The 22,586-nt window shown below is 56.8% G+C and overlaps 2 protein-coding genes, 1 long non-coding RNA gene and 3 other non-coding genes across 7 annotated transcripts; 1 reads left to right on the forward strand and 5 right to left on the reverse strand.

Moving 5' to 3' along the window:
* Positions 1 to 5,817: 5,817 nt before the first annotated feature.
* Positions 5,818 to 8,836, reverse strand: LOC122946814. Its single transcript, XR_006391266.1, has 4 exons — positions 8,289 to 8,836; positions 7,794 to 7,836; positions 6,810 to 6,845; positions 5,818 to 6,504 (listed from the first exon to the last, which is right to left on the reverse strand). It is a non-coding gene; the product is annotated as an uncharacterized LOC122946814 (long non-coding RNA).
* LOC122919996 lies at positions 6,645 to 6,776 on the reverse strand. Its single transcript, XR_006386873.1, has one exon. It is a non-coding gene; the product is annotated as a small nucleolar RNA SNORA17 (small nucleolar RNA).
* LOC122919994 lies at positions 7,627 to 7,758 on the reverse strand. Its single transcript, XR_006386871.1, has one exon. It is a non-coding gene; the product is annotated as a small nucleolar RNA SNORA17 (small nucleolar RNA).
* On the reverse strand, positions 7,971 to 8,102 carry LOC122919995. The gene has a single exon (XR_006386872.1). It is a non-coding gene; the product is annotated as a small nucleolar RNA SNORA17 (small nucleolar RNA).
* Positions 8,837 to 13,287: 4,451 nt separating the features above from the next.
* On the reverse strand, positions 13,288 to 16,212 carry MRPS2 (mitochondrial ribosomal protein S2). 2 transcript variants are annotated; one of them, XM_044306500.1, is made up of 4 exons: positions 16,093 to 16,212; positions 14,455 to 14,580; positions 14,251 to 14,380; positions 13,288 to 13,906 (listed from the first exon to the last, which is right to left on the reverse strand). In XM_044306500.1, exons 1-4 carry the CDS (start codon positions 16,127 to 16,129, stop codon positions 13,363 to 13,365), a joined length of 837 nt encoding a protein of 278 aa, XP_044162435.1. In that variant the 5' UTR covers positions 16,130 to 16,212; the 3' UTR covers positions 13,288 to 13,362. The 2 variants fall into 2 exon arrangements, with proteins under 2 accessions (XP_044162435.1, XP_044162434.1); XM_044306499.1 differs by having other exon boundaries at positions 14,455 to 14,598; positions 16,093 to 16,185.
* A 22-nt stretch (positions 16,213 to 16,234) lies between these two features.
* On the forward strand, positions 16,235 to 21,827 carry C9H9orf116 (chromosome 9 C9orf116 homolog). Its single transcript, XM_044306501.1, has 4 exons — positions 16,235 to 16,356; positions 18,770 to 18,940; positions 19,357 to 19,435; positions 21,504 to 21,827. The coding sequence occupies exons 2-4, from the start codon at positions 18,822 to 18,824 to the stop codon at positions 21,690 to 21,692; spliced, it is 387 nt and encodes a 128-aa protein (XP_044162436.1). The 5' UTR covers positions 16,235 to 16,356; positions 18,770 to 18,821; the 3' UTR covers positions 21,693 to 21,827.
* The last annotated feature ends 759 nt before the right edge of the window (positions 21,828 to 22,586 follow it).

The following is a 22,586-nucleotide window of genomic DNA, read 5'->3' on the forward strand; positions in this document are numbered from 1 at the left end:
GATTTTGGGTATAGAGCTGAGGACATGGGCTGCTAGATGGCCGCTAGCACATCTGCAATACCCAGTCCCCATAGCTCTGTGTGCTTTTATTGTGTAAAAAATACATTTGATACATATGCAAATTAACCTGAAATGAGTCCTGTATGTGAGATGAGTCGGGGACAGGATTCATCTCAGGGTAATTTGCATATCTATCAAATGTCTTTTTTACACAATAAAGGCACACAGAGCTATGGGGACTGGGTATTGCGGATGTGCTAGCGGCCATCTAGCAGCCCATGTCCTCAGCTCTATACCCAAAATCCCGGTGACAGGTTCCCTTTAAGTGTCAAAGCCAGGATCAGCGTCTGCAGACTGCGGCCTCATCCACAGGGCACCTTTATTGGGACCAGTGCTGTGAATGAGGCTTCCTCGCTGTCTTACATTTAGAACATTTTCTATTTCTAAAACAAGCCTAGAAAGCGGTAAAGCAGACGCTCCGGCCGCCCCCACAATTGTAGACCGGCGTGAGCAGTGAAAAGTCGCAGATAGCGGCAGAACTAACCATTGTGCCGCCATCTGCGCCTGAAATACATGACCCCCTAAATCTGTATTTGTGAGCTAAAACCAGGAGTGGAGGCCACTGGAAAGATTACCAGTTTTGGCCCACAAATACGGATAGAAAGCCGTCCCTACTGGTCTCGCTGCCGTCTAAGGCTCCGTTCACACACGGCTGATTTATTGCAGAAAATCTCCATTCCCTACATCTGACTAGACTTCTAGAGTCAGGAGCATGGATTCCAGCCACCTGCGCTACACACCCCAGGGGTACAGGAGGGCCTCAAGACGCCAATACAGCTGTCATGACCCATAACACAGTTCCATCACGGAATGCCTCAGAGACATTCTGTCATAATAGAAGTCTATGGGCTGCAGAACAGATCCGTCCCATCATGCAGGGGAGTCCTCTCCTGATCCCGAGTCCATCATGCAGGGGAGTCCTCTCCTGATCCCGAGTCCATCATGCAGGGGAGTCCTCTCCTGATCCCGAGTCCATCATGCAGGGGAGTCCTCTCCTGATCCCGAGTCCATCATGCAGGGGGAGTCCTCTCCTGATCCCGAGTCCATCATGCAGGGGAGTCCTCTCCTGATCCCGAGTCCATCATGCAGGGGAGTCCTCTCCTGATCCCGAGTCCATCATGCAGGGGAGTCCTCTCCTGATCCCGAGTCCATCATGCAGGGGAGTCCTCTCCTGATCCCGAGTCCATCATGCAGGGGAGTCCTCTCCTGATCCCGAGGTCCATCATGCAGGGGAGTCCTCTCCTGATCCCGAGTCCATCATGCAGGGGAGTCCTCTCCTGATCCCGAGTCCATCATGCAGGGGAGTCCTCTCCTGATCCCGAGTCCATCATGCAGGGGAGTCCTCTCCTGATCCCGAGTCCATCATGCAGGGGAGTCCTCTCCGGATCCCGAGTCCATCATGCAGGGGAGTCCTCTCCGGATCCCGAGTCCATCATGCAGGGGAGTCCTCTCCGGATCCCGAGTCCATCATGCAGGGGAGTCCTCTCCGGATCCCGAGTCCATCATGCAGGGGAGTCCTCTCCTGATCCCGAGTCCATCATGCAGGGGAGTCCTCTCCTGATCCCGAGTCCATCATGCAGGGGAGTCCTCTCCTGATCCCGAGGTCCATCATGCAGGGGAGTCCTCTCCTGATCCCGAGTCCATCATGCAGGGGGAGTCCTCTCCTGATCCCGAGTCCATCATGCAGGGGAGTCCTCTCCTGATTCCCGAGTCCATCATGCAGGGGAGTCCTCTCCTGATCCCGAGTCCATCATGCAGGGGAGTCCTCTCCTGATCCCGAGTCCATCATGCAGGGGAGTCCTCTCCTGATCCCGAGTCCATCATGCAGGGGAGTCCTCTCCTGATCCCGAGTCCATCATGCAGGGGAGTCCTCTCCTGATCCCGAGTCCATCATGCAGGGGAGTCCTCTCCTGATCCCGAGTCCATCATGCAGGGGAGTCCTCTCCTGATCCCGAGTCCATCATGCAGGGGAGTCCTCTCCTGATCCCGAGTCCATCATGCAGGGGAGTCCTCTCCTGATCCCGAGTCCATCATGCAGGGGAGTCCTCTCCTGATCCCGAGTCCATCATGCAGGGGAGTCCTCTCCTGATCCCGAGTCCATCATGCAGGGGAGTCCTCTCCTGATCCCGAGTCCATCATGCAGGGGAGTCCTCTCCTGATCCCGAGTCCATCATGCAGGGGAGTCCTCTCCTGATCCCGAGTCCATCATGCAGGGGAGTCCTCTCCTGATCCCGAGTCCATCATGCAGGGGAGTCCTCTCCTGATCCCGAGTCCATCATGCAGGGGAGTCCTCTCCTGATCCCGAGTCCATCATGCAGGGGAGTCCTCTCCTGATCCCGAGTCCATCATGCAGGGGAGTCCTCTCCTGATCCCGAGTCCATCATGCAGGGGAGTCCTCTCCGATCCCGAGTCCATCATGCAGGGGAGTCCTCTCCGGATCCCGAGTCCATCATGCAGGGGAGTCCTCTCCGGATCCCGAGTCCATCATGCAGGGGAGTCCTCTCCGGATCCCGAGTCCATCATGCAGGGGAGTCCTCTCCGGATCCCGAGTCCATCATGCAGGGGAGTCCTCTCCGGATCCCGAGTCCATCATGCAGGGGAGTCCTCTCCGGATCCCGAGTCCATCATGCAGGGGAGTCCTCTCCGGATCCCGAGTCCATCATGCAGGGGAGTCCTCTCCTGATCCCGAGTCCATCATGCAGGGGAGTCCTCTCCTGATCCCGAGTCCATCATGCAGGGGAGTCCTCTCCTGATCCCGAGTCCATCATGCAGGGGAGTCCTCTCCTGATCCCGAGTCCATCATGCAGGGGAGTCCTCTCCTGATCCCGAGTCCATCATGCAGGGGAGTCCTCTCCTGATCCCGAGTCCATCATGCAGGGGAGTCCTCTCCTGATCCCGAGTCCATCATGCAGGGGAGTCCTCTCCTGATCCCGAGTCCATCATGCAGGGGAGTCCTCTCCTGATCCCGAGTCCATCATGCAGGGGAGTCCTCTCCGGATCCCGAGTCCATCATGCAGGGGAGTCCTCTCCGGATCCCGAGTCCATCATGCAGGGGAGTCCTCTCCGGATCCCGAGTCCATCATGCAGGGGAGTCCTCTCCTGATCCCGAGTCCATCATGCAGGGGAGTCCTCTCCTGATCCCGAGTCCATCATGCAGGGGAGTCCTCTCCTGATCCCGAGTCCATCATGCAGGGGAGTCCTCTCCTGATCCCGAGTCCATCATGCAGGGGAGTCCTCTCCTGATCCCGAGTCCATCATGCAGGGGAGTCCTCTCCGGGGTCAGATGTTCTGGGAGGAAGATCAGAGAGCTGAAATCTGAAGGACAGAGGCTTAGAGCAGAGTCCATGGGGAGATTCATTAAAACTAATGAAAAGGAAAACTGGCTTAGTTACCCATGGCAACCAACCAGATTCCACCCGCAAGGCCTTGTGCACGGGGGAGATGATATCCACTCAGAAGTGCAGCCCCCCCCCCCCATCCCCATGGATCCTTAACTCCTTACACAGCAACCTTCTCCTGGGGCAAGTCTTCCACTTCCTTTAGTTCTGCGTGTACCCGCAGCGTGGTGTGTCCTTTCTACTTACACCAACATAGTGCTCCCGGCTGGAGCCAACACCGCCGCCATATGACGGAGTTTTCGGGGGGATGGGAGCACCAGCAAGCAAGCACAGCAGAACAGGTCCACAGCCCTGGTGCACCCACCCACCGTGGTCTGTTTTGCACGGTGACACTGCGACTGCTGGAGGCGATTGTTCCTCACAGTCCCAGAATTTCACAGCCCTTCATGTGACTGCAGCAGCGCGGCCGCCTCGGCAGGGGAATCTCATTAGGATTCTTTTAGGACAGACTCTTCCATTAGTCGGGACTTTTAGCAATTAACAGCTTCATTTTGCAGCCAGCAGCCGCCGCTCGGCTAATAACACCTTTGGCCCCAATAATTTCACTTTAATGAGGGAAATTTCCCAGCGTTCTGCGGTGCAGCATCCCGCCAGGCCATTCATCTTCACACGATCCATCGCTCTATCAGTACGCGCCAAGTAATCACTGAGGCGGCTTGTGCTGCACGGGTTTATACGCCGGCCTGAGCCGATTACTCGATTGAACTGAGTAGTTTGACACAAAAAGATCCTCGATACAAAAATGTTTGTGTCATGTGACCACGGAGCTTCAGTGAAGCCCTTGCTCTTACCGCCCCGTGGTCGCCCGCCCGCACTTTCCTCCTGACATAGTGCACCATGACCTGACGCGGTGTGACGTCAGTGCAGACAAGGCAAGTATTTTATTTCGCTGGGGACAGGGCCACGAGGGACTGATGAGTTTTTATAAAGTAAAAAGTTCTTTTAATTAGCTTTTGTTATTAGAGTACTCGATAAAACATCAGAACACCCGGCAAAGAGCAGGTCTGAATTATAAAAGAGTCCTAATATTTTGGCACTTGCTGGTACTACAGAGTCCAGGACAGCCGCAGAAGATATCGCTGAAGCTGCAAAACTGGAGGAAACAAACGACAGAAGCCGAGCAGTGGATTCATGACTATTTAATACAGAATAGAAATACAAGAGAAAATCCACAGACAAGTGTGACAGGCGGCCGTGTACCAGATAGGGGTCCGGGGGGGGTGCACATCCGTAACACCTGACCACCTATGAAGATGGCCGACGTCCAGAGACAGATCCTGCATCTCACAATGAAGTCATACATATCAAAGTGTAATTACACCACAAGGAACCTCAGTTATTACAGCCGAATAAAAGAGAATCACAGGAGTCATCTGAACTACTGAACCACAATGTCCTCTATATGGTTAGGAGGGGCCAAAGCTCTAGTTTGCTTCTTCTACCCCTAACCCAAATCCTATACTTTACACAGCCATAGAGTTGCATTATATTCTAGATGCCCACAGTCACCACTAGAGGGAGCTCACTACATACAGATTATACAGCCACCACTAGAGGGAGCTCACTACATACAGATTATACAGCCACCACTAGAGGGAGCTCACTACATACAGATTATACAGCCACCACTAGAGGGAGCTCACTACATACAGATTATACAGCCACCACTAGGGGGAGCTCACTACATACAGATTATACAGTCACCACTAGAGGGAGCTCACTACATGCAGATTATACAGTCACCACTAGAGGGAGCTCACTACATAGATTATACAGCCACCACTAGAGGGAGCTCACTACATACAGATTATACAGCCACCACTAGAGGGAGCTCACTACATACAGATTATACAGTCACCACTAGAGGGAGCCAACTATATACAGATTATACAGTCACCACTAGAGGGAGCTCACTACATACAGATTATATACAGCCACCACTAGGGGGAGCTCACTACATACAGATTATACAGCCACAAATAGAGGGAGCTCACTGCATACAGATTATACAGTCACCATTAGGGGGAGCTCACTACATACAGGTTATACAGCCACCACTAGGGGGAGCTCACTACATACAGATTATACAGTCACCACTAGAGGGAGCTCACTACATACAGATTATACAGCCACCACTAGAGGGAGCTCACTACATACAGATTATACAGCCACCACTAGAGGGAGCTCACTACATACAGATCATACAGCCACCACTAGAGGGAGCTCACTGCATACAGATTATACAGCCACCACTAGAGGGAGCTCACTACATACAGATTATACAGTCACCACTAGAGGGAGCTCCCTTCATACAGATTATACAGCCACCACTAGAGGGAGCTCACTACATACAGATTATACAGCCACCACTAGAGGGAGCTCACTACATACAGATCATACAGCCACCACTAGAGGGAGCTCACTACATACACATTATACAGCCTCCACTAGAGGGAGCTCACTATATACAGCTCCTAAGGCAGCTGGAAGCAGAGGTTCATCATTTAAATGGATTTTCTGAGATTTTGATATTGAGGACCTCTCCACAGGACAAGTCATCAATATTAGATCAGTGGGTGTCCAACACCCGGGATCCCTGCCAATCATCTGTTTGATAAGGGGTGCCATGGCGACCTTACAGCACAACCCCTTGTATGGTACCTGTGCTTGGTATTGCGGCGCAGCCCCATTCACTTGGCCATGAGCCATATGACTGATGAACGTGATGTCACATGGCCTAGGAAGGGGCCCTGGTCTTTTCAAACACTTGTTTGGCAAGGGTGCTGGGTGCAGACCCCCACCTGTCACATACTGATGACCTATCCTGAGGATAGATCATCAATAAGATCTCAGACAATCCCTTTAACTATATAGGTGTTAATGGAGGGATTTCTAGACGTACCCCTCCACCCTGTGAATATTAGACATACAATGTACACCACAAGGGGGCGCATCTGCTCCATGAGTTCCAGGGAAAAGCCCACCCAGAGCGGAGGACTAAACTCACGTCCAATACCCGACACCTCCTGGTCCAATGCCCGACATCCTGGAGAGAAAAATATAAAAATCATGAGTTTCCTAAATTTATAAGGGGTTTCAGTACTTAACCCTTCTGCAACTCCCATTAACCCACATACTACTCTGCCATGTCCAACTGGAGCAGTAACGCCCTCTAGTGGGCATCCAAATATCCGGCTGGAAATCATTCTTAGTACCCACACAGCGGGCACCGAGCGTAGACGCAGCCGCCTTAATCTATGCCGCCTAATGACACAGACATGAAACCAAGGTCATGTCTGCAACGCCTCTAGGGGCAAAGGGACCGAGAAGACAGGAAGCTGGTCGACATACCTGACAAGCAGAGGCTCCAGGGACGCTGCACTCATCCTAGAGGAGACAAAAAGCAGGGGCACCATGAGCAAACCGCTACACCCAACACTTCAAGGGGCTGTCCACATTCAGGGGCCTTTCAGCCTGCCCCCTCCACGTCGCTGGACCTGTGGACCGAAGCATAACCTACCTGCTCCCTACCAGGTTCCCGACTCCTTCGGTCCCCCGCTGCTGTGCACTGGTTCCACTAAGCGATCATTGTGGAGCCGGTGACCTGCCCCAGGGCATGACAGCAAGGGGTCCATAGGAGCCGGAACCTGGCAACGAGGGCCCGGCGTGCTTCCCTCCGCAGGTCCAGCAAAGGGAGGCCTGGCTGAAGGGCCCCAAATGTGGATGAACTTTCTTATATTCCTTATGGGCGCACTGGACTAACGTGGCTGAAGGTTGGACTCTCCAGTGAGCACCCATGAATCTGGACGTCCACGACTTATGGGTACAGACAAGTACAAGGCGTTAACACCTGAGCTGCTGCCCCCTTCAGATCACTGCACCCATGTGCACGCAAGGGGCTTATTCACACAGTGCGGTCGTATTGGGTAAAATCCCAGATAATTGTGACCTGACCGAACAGCGTGAAAGAGTTAGTTGTCAGCAAGTAACCACAAGGCCAGTAAGCAGCTGACAAATCTATATAATTAACGCCCACGGCGGGCAGCCCCTCGTTACACAGGGCACCACGGGCTCCCCTTGTACAGCAGTCGGGCTATACGTCTCTGCGCCCCTCTAGGGGGTCAAAGCCAAAAGGATCCCTTCACAGATCACAATGTAAAAATTCTGCAATGTCCGGCTGGAAATCATTCCTAGCGCCCACACAGCGAGCGCCGAGCGTAGACGCAGCCGGATTAATCTATGCCGCCTAATGACACAGACGTGAGACCGAGGTCACGCCTGCAACGCCTCTAGGGGCAAGGAGAACCCTGAGGAACAGAAAGGTAAGAGTCGTACCTGCCCGGCCGAGGCTCCAGAGACTTGTATCCAACCTGCAAGACTGGAGGAGGGGAAAAATCATGTTAGTGCCACCGACAACTACTACCCCCATCATTCTAACATAGTATACACTACCCAACAAAAATGCTATGGAGAATACAAGTCACCAGATACAGGAGAATGGTTGGCGCCATTCATGTCCGGCTGGAAATCATTCCTAGCGCCCACACAGCGGGCGCCGAGCGTAGACGCAGCCGGATTAATCTATGCCGCCTAATGACACAGACGTGAGACCGAGGTCACGCCTGCAACGCCTCTAGGGGCAACCACAACCCCCCCAAAAAGTGCTAACTCACACAGGATCCCAGAAAGTTCCAATCCCTAAGGAACGGACTACAACCTCCAGGATGCTGAGACTTATACCTCTAGGCAGTGACTAACCACACACACCCGGAGCAATAACTCAGTCACAGACCCCTCTAAGCCGTAAGACCTCAGAGACCAGATACTCACGGGTCTGGGGCCACGTGTCCGCTCCGGGGCCACAGCCGACCTCCCTGCCGCGCAGTCAGCAGAGAAAGAGAACACACGAGCGAGCACAAGGCTTTAAGTAGCCGTCTACGGGACGTCAGCGGGGTCAAAAGGGAAAAGCGCGAGTCCGCCGCTAGATGGCAGCAGAGTTCTCACTTCAGTCTAGTATAAGGAGCGTCAGACTGGTCGAGGCTGTGATAATACAAGCGGCCACTAGATGGCGCCACCATGTAATAACGTGAGAGCAGCTGCATCACTAGTGCTATTATAGTGTTATAATGTCTTCTGGGCTCAGAGTATATTGATCCAGGGGATTTTATTCGGAAAAATAATTAGTATCAATATAAATCTACTATGAAGAGTCCAATGATCGTAACTGTACAGTGATAACTACAGACATAATAACCCCTAAAAGCTGCTGCAGCGAAAAATAACGACCGACACCTCAATGTTGTTTTAGAGATAGATTCTGGGGTGACAGATCCGGTGGGGATATTGGTGCACGGCTGGAATGATGCAGAATTATGGGAACCCCCCCCCCCTGCAAAAACAGAGACCCGGGACCCCCAGGAAGCCGAGATCCGGAGGTTCATGTTTTTCACTGCACCCCAAGTACAAACTCTTCTCACACAGAGTTAAAGGGGTATTCCGGCTGCAATAGTTATCTTCTATCCATAGAATAGGGGATAACTATTAGAGCGGTGGGGGTCCTACTGCTGGGATCCCCACAAATCAAGAGAACGGGTACCCCATATGTCTCGGCGCCCCCTGACATGTATACAGCAGGTCAGACATTCATCTCTATGGGAGACAGCAGAGAGCAGCGCTCCATTATTCCCATAGAGTAACTGGAGGAGGTTGGCAGGTGGCAGGGGTGGTGTAGAAGACGGTGGGGGTGACACCAGGGGCAGGGGTGGTGTAGAAGACGGTGGGGGCGACACCAGGGGCAGGGGTGGTGTAGAAGACGGTGGGGGCGACACCAGGGGCAGGGGTGGTGTAGAAGACGGTGGGGGCGACACCAGGGGCAGGGGTGGTGTAGAAGACGGTGGGGGCGACACCAGGGGCGGTGTAGAAGACGGTGAGGGTGACACCAGGGGCAGTGTAGAAGACGGTGAGGGTGATACCAGGGGGCAGGGTTGGTGTAGAAGACGGTGGGGGTGACACCAGGGGCAGTGTAGAAGACGGTGGGGCGACACCAGGGGCAGGGGTGGTGTAGAAGATGGTGGGGGCGATACCAGGGGTGGTGTAGACGACGGTGGGGGTGACACCAGGGGCAGTGTAGAAGACGGTGAGGGTGACACCAGGGGCAGGGGTGGTGTAGAAGACGGTGGGGGCGATACCAGGGGTGGTGTAGACGACGGTGGGGTCGACACCAGGGGCAGTGTAGAAGACGGTGAGGGTGACACCAGGGGCGGTGTAGAAGACGGTGAGGGTGATACCAGGGGCAGGGGCATTGTAGAAGACGGTGGGGGCGACACCAGGGGCAGGGGTGGTGTAGAAGACGGTGGGGGCGACACCAGGGGCGGTGTAGAAGACGGTGGGGGTGATACCAGGGGCAGGGGTGGTGTAGAAGACGGTGAGGGTGACACCAGGGGCAGGGGTGGTGTAGAAGACGGTGGGGGTGACACCAGGGGCAGTGTAGAAGACGGTGGGGGTGACACCAGGGGCAGGGTAGAAGACGGTGGGGGCGACACCAGGGGCAGGGGTGGTGTAGAAGACGGTGGGGCCGATACCAGGGGCAGGGGTGGTGTAGAAGACGGTGGGGGTGACACCAGGGGCAGTGTAGAAGACGGTGAGGGTGACACCAGGGGCAGGGGTGGTGTAGAAGACAGTGAGGGTGACACCAGGGGCAGGGGTGGTGTAGAAGACGGTGGGGGCGATACCAGGGGTGGTGTAGAAGACGGTGGGGGCGACACCAGGGGCAGTGGTGGTGTAGAAGACAGTGGGGGCGATACCAGGGGTGGTGTAGAAGACGGTGGGGGCGACACCAGGGGCAGAGGTGGTGTAGAAGACAGTGGGGGCGACACCAGGGGCAGGGGTGGTGTAGAAGACAGTGGGGGCGATACCAGGGGTGGTGTAGAAGATGGTGGGGGTGACACCAGGGGCAGGGGTGGTGTAGAAGACGGTGAGGGTGACACCAGGGGCAGGGGTGGTGTAGAAGACGGTGGGGGCGATACCAGGGGTGGTGTAGAAGACGGTGGGGGCGACACCAGGGGCAGGGGCAGTGTAGAAGACGGTGAGGGTGACACCAGGGGCAGGGGTGGTGTAGAAGACGGTGGGGGCGATACCAGGGGTGGTGTAGAAGACGGTGGGGGCGACACCAGGGGCAGGGGTGGTGTAGAAGACAGTGGGGGCGACACCAGGGGCAGGGGTGGTGTAGAAGACAGTGGGGGGCGACACCAGGGGCAGGGGTGGCGTAGAAGACGGTGGGGCCGATACCAGGGGTGGTGTAGAAGACGGTGGGGGCGCCACCAGGGGCAGGGGTGGTGTAGAAGACGGTGGGGGTGATACCAGGGGCAGGGGTGGTGTAGAAGACGGTGGGGGTGACACCAGGGGCAGGGTAGAAGACGGTGGGGGTGACACCAGGGGCAGTGTAGAAGACGGTGGGGGTGACACCAGGGGCAGTGTAGAAGACGATGAGGGTGACACCAGGGGCAGGGGTGGCGTAGAAGACGGTGGGGGCGACACCAGGGGCAGGGGTGGTGTAGAAGACGGTGAGGGTGACACCAGGGGCAGGGGTGGCGTAGAAGACGGTGGGGGCGACACCAGGGGCAGTGTAGAAGACGGTGAGGGTGACACCAGGGGCAGTGGTGGTGTAGAAGACGGTGGGGGTGACACCAGGGGCAGTGTAGAAGACGATGAGGGTGACACCAGGGGCAGTGTAGAAGACGATGAGGGTGACACCAGGGGCAGGGGTGGTGTAGAAGACGGTGGGGGCGACACCAGGGGCAGTGTAGAAGACGGTGAGGGTGACACCAGGGGCAGGGTAGAAGACGGTGGGGGTGACACCAGGGGCAGTGTAGAAGACGGTGGGGGTGACACCAGGGGCAGTGTAGAAGACGATGAGGGTGACACCAGGGGCAGGGGTGGCGTAGAAGACAGTGGGGGCGACACCAGGGGCAGGGGTGGTGTAGAAGACGGTGAGGGTGACACCAGGGGCAGGGGTGGCGTAGAAGACGGTGGGGGCGACACCAGGGGCAGGGGTGGTGTAGAAGACGGTGAGGGTGACACCAGGGGCAGTGGTGGTGTAGAAGACGGTGGGGGTGACACCAGGGGCAGTGTAGAAGACGGTGGGGGTGACACCAGGGGCAGGAGTGGTGTAGAAGACGGTGGGGGGTGACACCAGGGGCAGGGGTGGTGTAGAAGACGGTGGGGGTGACACCAGGGGCAGTGTAGAAGACGGTGGGGGTGACACCAGGGGCAGGGGTGGTGTAGAAGACGGTGGGGGGTGACACCAGGGGTGGTGTAGAAGACGGTGGGGGTGACACCAGGGGCAGGGGTGGTGTAGAAGACGGTGGGGGTGACACCAGGGGCGGTGTAGAAGACGGTGGGGGTGACACCAGGGGCAGGGGTGGTGTAGAAGACGGTGGGGGTGACACCAGGGGTGGTGTAGAAGACGGTGGGGGTGACACCAGGGGCAGGAGTGGTGTAGAAGACGGTGGGGGTGGACACCAGGGGCAGGGGTGGTGTAGAAGACGGTGGGGGTGACACCAGGGGCAGGGTGGTGTAGAAGACGGTGGGGGTGACACCAGGGGCAGGAGTGGTGTAGAAGACGGTGGGGGTGACACCAGGGGTGGTGTAGAAGACGGTGGGGGCAACACCAGGGGCAGGGGTGGTGTAGAAGACGGTGGGGGCGACACCAGGGGCAGGGTAGAAGACGGTGGGGGCGACACCAGGGGCAGGCTTGGCATTTCTGGGGCCCCAATCAGGACAGCCAGGAATCGCCATCCCAGCAGCGGTTCCCTCTGTACACAAGTCTCTTTGAACCCCAAGGCCCCTTTCACACGGGTGAGATTTCTGCGCAGATGCGATGCGTGAGTTGAACGCATTGCACCCGCACTGAATCCCGACCCATTCATTTCTATGGGGCTGTGCACATGAGCAGTGATTTTCACGCATCACTTATGCGTTGTGTGACAATCGCAGCATGCTCTATATTGTGCGTTTTTCACGTAACGCAGGCCCCATAGAAATGAATGGGGTTGCGTGAAAATCGCAAGCATCCGCACGGTTGCTACGAGACGATCGGGATGGAGACCCGATCATTATTATTTTCCCCTATAACATGGTTATAAGGGAAAATAATAGCATTCTGACTACAGAATGCATAGTACAATAGCGCTGAAGGGGTTAATTTTTTTTGTAACTCACCTTAGTCCACTTGATTGCGCAGCCGGCTTCTCTTCTGTCTTGATCTTAGCTGTGTGCAGTAACAGGACCTGTGGTGACGTCACATGATCTTTTACCATGGTGATGGACCATGTGATGACCGGAGTGACGTCACCACAGGTCCTGTTCCTGCACACAGCTAAGATGAAGACAGAAGGAGATGCCGGCTGCGCGAGCAAGTGGACTAAGGGGAGTTAAATAATTTTTTATTTAAACGTACAGGAGGCACTTCGTATACGCTTTCATCTAAACGTACAGGCCCACTCACCACATCAAGGTGACCCCTTTCGTGTGGGTCCCTACTCTACATGGAAAGGTGAGTTTTTCTGACCTGTTCACATGGTGGCTGCTGTGCCTGTGGGCTGATGGGGCCCAGTGCCAGGGTGGCTAAGCCTGACCGCAGGCGAGTTGTTGGTCTTGCCGCCTACAGATTCTGTGTTGGATCAACAGCGGTCACCATGTGGTGCAGCGCCAAAGTAGTGATCCACTGGAAAGAGGCCACGTGACGTGGTGAGCGGGTCTATGCATTCAGATCACACGTACACACAGTGCCTGCCCCCTAATAACCAGATACCGTTCCCCATTACAGCGGTGCAGAGACAGGATAGCAAACTTTATTCATAATGCACAATCTACACGGAGGGACATCCGCAGGGCGCGCGGCGCGTTACGAGCCCTCCATCTTATTTCTCAGTCCGTACAGAATCTCCATCTGCTTCCTCTTGGCTTTGGCTCGGGTGACGGCCATTCTGAAGAGCTGGCAGTAGAGTTCCATGGCGGAGGGGCTGTCGTCATTTCCGGGGATGGGGTAGCTGATCAGACTGGGGTTGCAGTTGGTGTCCACTATCCCCACTGTCGGGACGTTCATTTTGGCTGCATCCCGGATGGCGACGTGCTGCTCAAACACGGTATTGAGAGTCCCCAGGAAGACGATGAGATCCGGGAGGCGGACGCCCTGGCCATATTGGATGCTGGCGTTGGTGAGCAGGCCGCCCCTCCAGAACCGCGTGTGGGCGTACTCCCCGCACTCCTGCGCCAAAGTCTCCACCCTGTGACCAAACTGACGATTGCGGCAAATGAACAGGATGATTCCGTTGCGGTACGCGACGTGGGCGGCGAAGTTCAGCGCCAACTGCAGGTGCTCCAGCGTCTGATTCAGATCGATGATGTCTTGATCCAACCGGCAGCCGAAGATGTACGGCTCCATCAGCCTGCGGGAAACAGCGGCAATAATGAGAAACAGTCGGCAACAACCTTGCTTGGTGTCAATGAATGGAAACGCTACGTTCAGCCGACACGGGTGCAGCAGGACTCGGATCAGCGCAGCGTCCGCTCATCGCGCACTTCCCCGCTCACAGGTTCTCATTTACACTACGGTCTCCGGACAAAGTGCAGGAATAAAAACCATTGACGTTCAAGGTTCTGAGCGGTACTGCAGCTTAGCCCAACTTCAAAGCGCCTGAGCTGCAGTACCAGACAAAACCTGCGGACACGCGTGGCGCTGGTTCTAGAATACAGCCGCCATGTCGTTAATCATGGCGGACGGGGGACGCACCTGTGGCGACATCCTTTCTTGTGTCCCAGGTGAACGCGGGCGTCAAACAGCGTCCGTATAGAGAGCAATTCCTTCACGTTAAAGAAGTCCGGATGCTTCAGGGGCTCGGAGATCAGCCAGTCGGTGAAATCTAGGAGATAGAAGGGTTAACGCTGGGTCCTTCGGATAACTTCGTGCGTTAATACGGGGTTTCCGGTCACTGACCCGTCACGTTGGTCTCGGCTGCAGCGGACGAGGCGCTTCCAAAAGACCTGCTGCCCGGAACGAAGGACGACAGGAGCCGCGGTGACGCTGCTGCGGGCAGGACGAGGCCGCCAAGGCCCGGGATCACTGAAATACAGGGGTTCACTGTGTAATGAGGGGGACACAAGGGGTTAGAGGGGAATCGGGTACCAATACCCAGGGGGGGCCAGAAACCTGCCCGCCGACGCCCAGTATATGACAATATTTAGGGCTATAACGTCTCATTGATGTGTCACCGCCGGGACTGGGGGTCCGTCACACAGCGGAAACACCGCACGTCATCTGCAGGACCCTCAGACTTCTGCCAGAGATCATATGGGGGCATAACTGCTGTGTGTGTGGGGTAACGGCTGTGTGTGTGTGGGGGGGGGGTAACGGCTGTGTGTGGGGGGGGGGGGGGTACGGCTGTGTGTGGGGGGGGGGGGGTAACGGCTGTGTGTGTGGGGGGGGGGGGGTAACGGCTGTGTGTGTGTGGTTGGGGGGGGGGGTAACGGCTGTGTGTGTGGGGGGGGGGGGGGGGGGGGGGTAACGGCTGTGTGTGTGTGTGTGGGGGGGCGGCTGTGTGTGGGGGGGGGTAACGGCTGTGTGTGTGGGGGGGGGGGGGGTAACGGCTGTGTGTGTGGGGGGGGGTAACGGCTGTGGTTGTGGGGGGGGGGTAACGGCTGTGTGTGTGTGGGGGGGGGTAACGGCTGTGTGTGGGGGGGGGGGGGGGGGTAACGGCTGTGTGTGTGGGGGGGGGGTAACGGCTGTGTGTGTGGGGGGGGGGGGGGTAACGGCTGTGTGTGTGGGGGGGGGGGTAACGGCTGTGTGTGTGTGGGGGGGGGGTAACGGCTGTGTGTGTGGGGGGGAGGGTAACGGCTGTGTGTGGGGGGGGGGGGGGTAACGGCTGTGTGTGTGTGGGGGGGGGGGTGGTAACGGCTGTGTGTGGGGGGGGGTAACGGCTGTGTGTGTTGGGGGGGGTAACGGCTGTGTGTGTGGGGGGGAGGGTAACGGCTGTGTGTGTGTGGGGGGGTAACGGCTGTGTGTGGGGGGGGGGGGGGTAACGGCTGTGTGTGGGGGGGGGGGTAACGGCTGTGTGTGGGGGGGGGGGGTAACGGCTGTGTGTGGGGGGGGGGGTAACGGCTGTGTGTGTGGGGGGGGTAATGGCTGTGTGTGGGGGGGGGGTAACGGCTGTGTGTGGGGGGGGGGGGTAATGGCTGTGTGTGGGGGGGGTAATGGCTGTGTGTGTGTGGGGGGGGTAATGGCTGTGTGTGGGGGGGGGGGGTAATGGCTGTGTGTGGGGGGGGGGTAATGGCTGTGTGTGTGGGGGGGGGTAATGGCTGTGTGTGTGGGGGGGGGGTAATGGCTGTGTGTGGGGGGGGGGTAACGGCTGTGTGTGTGGGGGGGGTGGGTAACGGCTGTGTATGGGGGGGAACGGCTGTGTGTGGGGGGGGGGGGGGGGAACGGCTGTGGGGGGGGAAAACTGCTGTGGGGGGGGCTCTAAGACTTATGTCATATACTTATTTTTACGGCGGTGACTGGAGATCGGCGGTGCCAGGTCCAGGCCGCCGCTTCTCCTGTGTAACAATAATGTATCCACCACTATTAACCCTCACTCACCCGCCCTGAGGAGCCCGGCCAGTCCCGGGGAAGCCATGCCGTCTGCAGCCGGGAAGGTCACAAGCGGCGGAACTTCCTCTCTCGGCGCCTCCTCTTCCAGAAGTGACGGCGCCGCAGCGACACCTGGTGGAGGAGCCGAGAACTGTCACCTTATGCTGCACATTACTCCACCCATAGCTGTATAAGTAACGGCGCCGCAGCGACACCTGATGGAGGAGCCGAGAACTGTCACCTTGTGCTGCACATTACTCCACCCATAGCTGTGTAAGTGACGCTCCACCTGCCTCTGTATGAGTGACGCTCCACCTGCCTCTGTATGAGTGACGCTCCACCTGCCTCTGTATAAGTGACGCTCCACCTGCCTCTGTATAAGTGACGCTCCACCTGCCTCTGTATGAGTGACGCTCCACCTGCCTCTGTATGAGCGACGCTCCACCTGCCTCTGTATCAGTGACGCTCCACCTGCCTCTGTATGAGTGACGCTCCACCTGCCTCTGTATGAGCGACGCTCCACCCGCCTCTGTATAAGTGACGCTCCACCTGCCTCTGTATGAGCGACGCTCCACCCGCCTCTGTATAAGTGACGCTCCACCTGCCTCTGTATGAGTGACGCTCCACCTGCCTCTGTATAAGTGACGCTCCACCTGCCTCTGTATAAGTGACGCTCCACCTGCCTCTGTATGAGTGACGCTCCACCTGCCTCTGTATGAGCGACGCTCCACCTGCCTCTGTATCAGTGACGCTCCACCTGCCTCTGTATGAGTGACGCTCCACCTGCCTCTGTATGAGCGACGCTCCACCCGCCTCTGTATAAGTGACGCTCCACCTGCCTCTGTATGAGCGACGCTCCACCCGCCTCTGTATGAGTGACGCTCCACCTGCCTCTGTATGAGTGACGCTCCACCTGCCTCTGTATAAGTGACGCTCCACCTGCCTCTGTATAAGTGACGCTCCACCTGCCTCTGTATAAGTGACTCTCCACCTGCCTCTGTATGTGACGCTCCACCTGCCTCTGTATGAGTGACGCTCCACCTGCCTCTGTATAAGTGACGCTCCACCTGCCTCTGTATAAGTGACGCTCCACCTGCCTCTGTATGAGTGACGCTCCACCTGCCTCTGTATGTGACGCTCCACCTGCCTCTGTATGAGTGACGCTCCACCCGCCTCTGTATGAGCGACGCTCCACCTGCCTCTGTATAAGTGACGCTCCACCTGCCTCTGTATGAGTGACGCTCCACCCGCCTCTGTATGAGCGACGCTCCACCCGCCTCTGTATAAGTGACGCTCCACCTGCCTCTGTATAAGTGACGCTCCACCTGCCTCTGTATGAGTGACGCTCCACCTGCCTCTGTATAAGTGACGCTCCACCTGCCTCTGTATGAGTGACGCTCCACCCATAGCTGTATAAGTGACGCTCCACCTGCCTCTGTGTAAGTGACGCTCCACCCGCCTCTGTATGAGCGACGCTCCACCCGCCTCTGTATGAGCGACGCTCCACCTGCCTCTGTATGAGTGACGCTCCACCTGCCTCTGTATGAGTGACGCTCCACCTGCCTCTGTATGAGTGACGCTCCACCTGCCTCTGTATGTGACGCTCCACCTGCCTCTGTATGAGCGACGCTCCACCTGCCTCTGTATGAGTGACGCTCCACCTGCCTCTGTATGAGCGACGCTCCACCCGCCTCTGTATGAGCGACGCTCCACCTGCCTCTGTATGAGTGACGCTCCACCCGCCTCTGTATGAGTGACGCTCCACCTGCCTCTGTATGAGTGACGCTCCACCTGCCTCTGTATCAGTGACGCTCCACCTGCCTCTGTATGAGTGACGCTCCACCTGCCTCTGTATAAGTGACGCTCCACCTGCCTCTGTATGAGCGACGCTCCACCTGCCTCTGTATGAGTGACGCTCCACCTGCCTCTGTATGAGTGACGCTCCACCTGCCTCTGTATGAGTGACGCTCCACCTGCCTCTGTATGAGTGACGCTCCACCTGCCTCTGTATGAGCGACTCTCCACCTGCCTCTGTATGAGCGACGCTCCACCTGCCTCTGTATGAGTGACGCTCCACCTGCCTCTGTATAAGTGACGCTCCACCTGCCACTGTATGAGTGACGCTCCACCTGCCTCTGTATGAGTGACGCTCCACCCGCCTCTGTATGAGCGACGCTCCACCTGCCTCTGTATAAGTGACGCTCCACCCGCCTCTGTATGAGCGACGCTCCACCCGCCTCTGTATGAGCGACGCTCCACCTGCCACCATGTGACACTCTATTTTCTCCATCCTTGGTATTTCGTTCGGACTATAACCCCCATGTGAAGTGAATGGCGGCCATTGGTCACCCAGCTTTCCTAGAAGCAGAGACGATGCTCCGCCTGCCCTTATGTTTAGGATAGACACAGTATATGGGGAGGTTTACCGTCCCGCACTGCGGTTTTCCTGACCACTTCTGCCGGGAATTCGCTCCCTGTAAGGGTTTCGCTCACACGCGCCGGTAGAAGACGCAATGAATCCCTCCGCCAGATCTGATAGAACCAGGGAAGATCCAGCCCCACGATGGGTCACTGGATTCCCATGGATCTGTCCAGGGAGGGACCGCCCCCGGGATCCGCCTGGTACACACTGACCACGCCTCCCATTGTATTGCTGATACTTTGTTTCCCTCTGGTGGTTTCCTAGCAACAGTCTCCAGGAAGCTTGTGATCCCGGGCAGCCTCCACCAGAGGACACAATGTCTGACGCTGCAGAACCCCAGGAGCTGACAACCCCCAAAACCAGCGACTACTACCGGGTGCAGCCCGACCTACCTGCCAGGTTCAATCAGCCGGAGACGTGGAGGGCAGGATACAGGTAGACACTCACCTCCTCAGATTCACACATGGCGGCTTCATGCTCCATACATCTGGGCGGGGGAGGGGGGCACATATATGGGACAGCCGCATAAATCCGCAGCGTGTCTGCCCCATGTGTACATAGAAGTCTCATTAGCCGGTACTCACCCTGCTTAGTTGTATCTTCCACTGGGAAAGCTGGGTGACAAGCAATATGGCTGCCGGGGTTCCTGACACCTCTGTGCTGCGCTCTAGGAAAGGTGGCGGCCATGTTGATTATAACCCAGCTTTCCCAGAAACAGATATTCCAGCTGCACTGGATTGTGGGAGAACTAGAAGCCCGCGGGGGGCACATACTTATGTACAATGCACGCTCTCCACAGACATCCCACAATCCTCGGCCCCATTACGGCTTCTTCTTCTTATCATTTTTAGATCAAAACCGGGGAATCCGCTGTACAGAACGACAAACCAGACGTATGGGAGTAAACCGCCGACCGTCCACGAGATGCCGGTGAGAAAGCGCCAGGCGCCGCTGATCCCTCACAGCCCGTGTTATATGGGGGGGCCGAGCCCACAACCACTCTAGTAGAAAGGGGTCTGACGCTGGACACCCCCCGTCCCCCTGTGTAACCGCCATCTGGCCTTACAGATCATATACACACTGACCAGATGGGCCCTAATAGAGACACCATCCCACCTGTAGCTCTCAGGGTATGCTGGGAGTTATAGTTCTGCAACAGTTGTTAATCCACAAGTTGCTCTGTGGTTTTTGGCCCTTTTGTGTACCACCTGTCCGTATGTCCTACCCTCAGCTCTGCTGCACCTGTCCGTATGTCCTACCCTCAGCTCTGCTGCACCAGCCCGTGTGTCCTACCCTCAGCTCTGCTGCACCAGCCTGTGTGTCCTACCCTCAGCTCTGCTGCACCAGCCCGTGTGTCCTACCCTCAGCTCTGCTGCACCTGTCCGTGTGTCCTACCCTCAGCTCTGCTGCACCAGCCCGTGTGTCCTACCCTCAGCTCTGCTGCACCAGCCTGTGTGTCCTACCCTCAGCTCTGCTGCACCAGCCTGTGTGTCCTACCCTCAGCTCTGCTGCACCTGCCCGTGTGTCCTACCCTCAGCTCTGCTGCACCAGCCCGTGTGTCCTACCCTCAGCTCTGCTGCACCTGTCCGTATGTCCTACCCTCAGCTCTGCTGCACCAGCCCGTGTGTCCTACCCTCAGCTCTGCTGCACCAGCCCGTGTGTCCTACCCTCAGCTCTGCTGCACCAGCCTGTGTGTCCTACCCTCAGCTCTGCTGCACCTGCCCATGTGTCCTACCCTCAGCTCTGCTGCACCAGCCCGTGTGTCCTACCCTCAGCTTTGCTGCACCTGCCCATGTGTCCTACCCTCAGCTCTGCTGCACCTGTCCGTATGTCCTACCCTCAGCTCTGCTGCACCATCCCGTGTGTCCTACCCTCAGCTCTGCTGCACCAGCCTGTGTGTCCTACCTTCAGCTCTGCTGCACCTGCCCATGTGTCCTACCCTCAGCTCTGCTGCACCAGCCCGTATGTCCTACCCTCAGCTCTGCTGCACCAGCCCCTGTGTCCTACCGTCAGCTCTGCTGCACCAGCCCGTGTGTCCTACCCTCAGCTCTGCTGCACCAGCCCGTATGTCCTACCCTCAGCTCTGCTGCACCAGCCCGTGTCCTACCGTCAGCTCTGCTGCACCAGCCCGTGTGTCCTACCCTCAGCTCTGCTGCACCTGTCCGTATGTCCTACCCTCAGCTCTGCTGCACCATCCCGTGTGTCCTACCCTCAGCTCTGCTGCACCTGCCATGTGTCCTACCCTCAGCTCTGCTGCACCTGCCCATGTGTCCTACCCTCAGCTCTGCTGCACCTGCCCCTGTGTCCTACCCTCAGCTCTGCTGCACCTGTCCCTGTGTGTCCTACCCTCAGCTCTGCTGCACCAGCCTGTGTGTCCTACCCTCAGCTCTGCTGCACCAGCCCGTGTGTCCTACCCTCAGCTCTGCTGCACCTGTCCCTGTGTGTCCTACCCTCAGCTCTGCTGCACCAGCCTGTGTGTCCTACCCTCAGCTCTGCTGCACCTGCCCATGTGTCCTACTCTCAGCTCTGCTGCACCTGCCCCTGTGTCCTACCCTCAGCTCTGCTGCACCTGTCCCTGTGTCCTACCCTCAGCTCTGCTGCACCAGCCCGTGTGTCCTACCCTCAGCTCTGCTGCACCAGCCCGTGTGTCCTACCCTCAGCTCTGCTGCACCAGCCCGTGTGTCCTACCCTCAGCTCTGCTGCACCAGCCCATGTGTCCTACCCTCAGCTCTGCTGCACCTGCCCCTGTGTCCTACCCTCAGCTCTGCTGCACCTGTCCCTGTGTGTCCTACCCTCAGCTCTGCTGCACCAGCCCGTGTGTCCTACCCTCAGCTCTGCTGCACCAGCCCGTGTGTCCTACCTTCAGCTCTGCTGCACCAGCCCGTGTGTCCTACCCTCAGCTCTGCTGCACCAGCCCTTCTGTGCTACCTTCAGCTCTGCTATATCTGATCCCTATTGATTGATTCCATGTCACTAATGATTATTTCTCTGCTTTCAGACCACATTTAACGGAGTATCAGACAAGTTTTCAGAAGCCGCAACCAAGTGCGGAATGTACCGGAATAATGGACTGAACACGCACGTAGAGAAGAGCTTCGTGTCCGGCCCCGACAACCTCATCACCGCCCACGACCGCCTCAACTTCCACCGGAGCTACAACATGAGGGGCCCGTCCCAGAGCGTGTGATCAGCGGCTACAGGAGCCTGCACCAGTGTAAACTGACAACTGACTGCTCCTAACATCCCTACCCATGCTGGACAACTACTCCTAACATCCCTACCCATGCTGGACAACTACTCCTAACATCCCTACCCATGCTGGAAAACTAGCGAAAAAAGTAGATTGTCCAGCGTCACCTCGCGGTGCGTATTTTATTTGGAAACGCGCTTAAAAACCAAACTACAGGCTCATTTCATCAACATGTTTCGGACCATGAGGAAGGATCTGTAATATACGGTGATGAAATGAGCCTGTTGTTTGGTTTTTAAGCGCGTTTCCAAATAAAATACGCACCGCGAGGTGACGCTGGACAATCTACTTTCTTCGCTATTTCTCAGCCTTGGTTCCGGTTCTGTGTCCGTGCTCCTCGGTGCTGTATGGTGAGGTGAGCTCCAACTTGGTGTTTTTACGTTTATGCTGGACAACTACTCCTAACATCTCTACCCATGCGGGACAACCAGCCCCAGCATCTCCATGTGCATGAGTGTCTGTAAACTACAAACAGAACAAATCTCTGTCCCCAATAAAAAGTAAAACTTCAAAAATGAAAGTGATGCTTTTTTTTAACACTTTTGTGCTGTTGGTTCCCTCGTTCCCTGGGAGATCTGTGATCGGCTGTTATCACTGGGGACTGGAGCGTTACTTACAAGGCACCCAGTAATGTAATCCGTGCAAAGGGGTGTTCATGACTAGGGGGTCCCCTCACACACCATCCTAAATGTTTAAATAGTGTCAGATACAGGGGAGCAGAGGATCGAGGAGAGCAGAGGATCGAGAGGAGCAGAGGATCGAGGAGAGCAGAGGATCGAGAGGAGCAGAGGATCGAGAGGAGCAGAGGATCGAGAGAGCAGAGGATCGAGA

The sequence above is a fragment of the Bufo gargarizans genome, chromosome 9 (genome assembly GCF_014858855.1).
Source record: "Bufo gargarizans isolate SCDJY-AF-19 chromosome 9, ASM1485885v1, whole genome shotgun sequence".
Taxonomy (NCBI): Eukaryota; Metazoa; Chordata; class Amphibia; order Anura; family Bufonidae; genus Bufo; species Bufo gargarizans.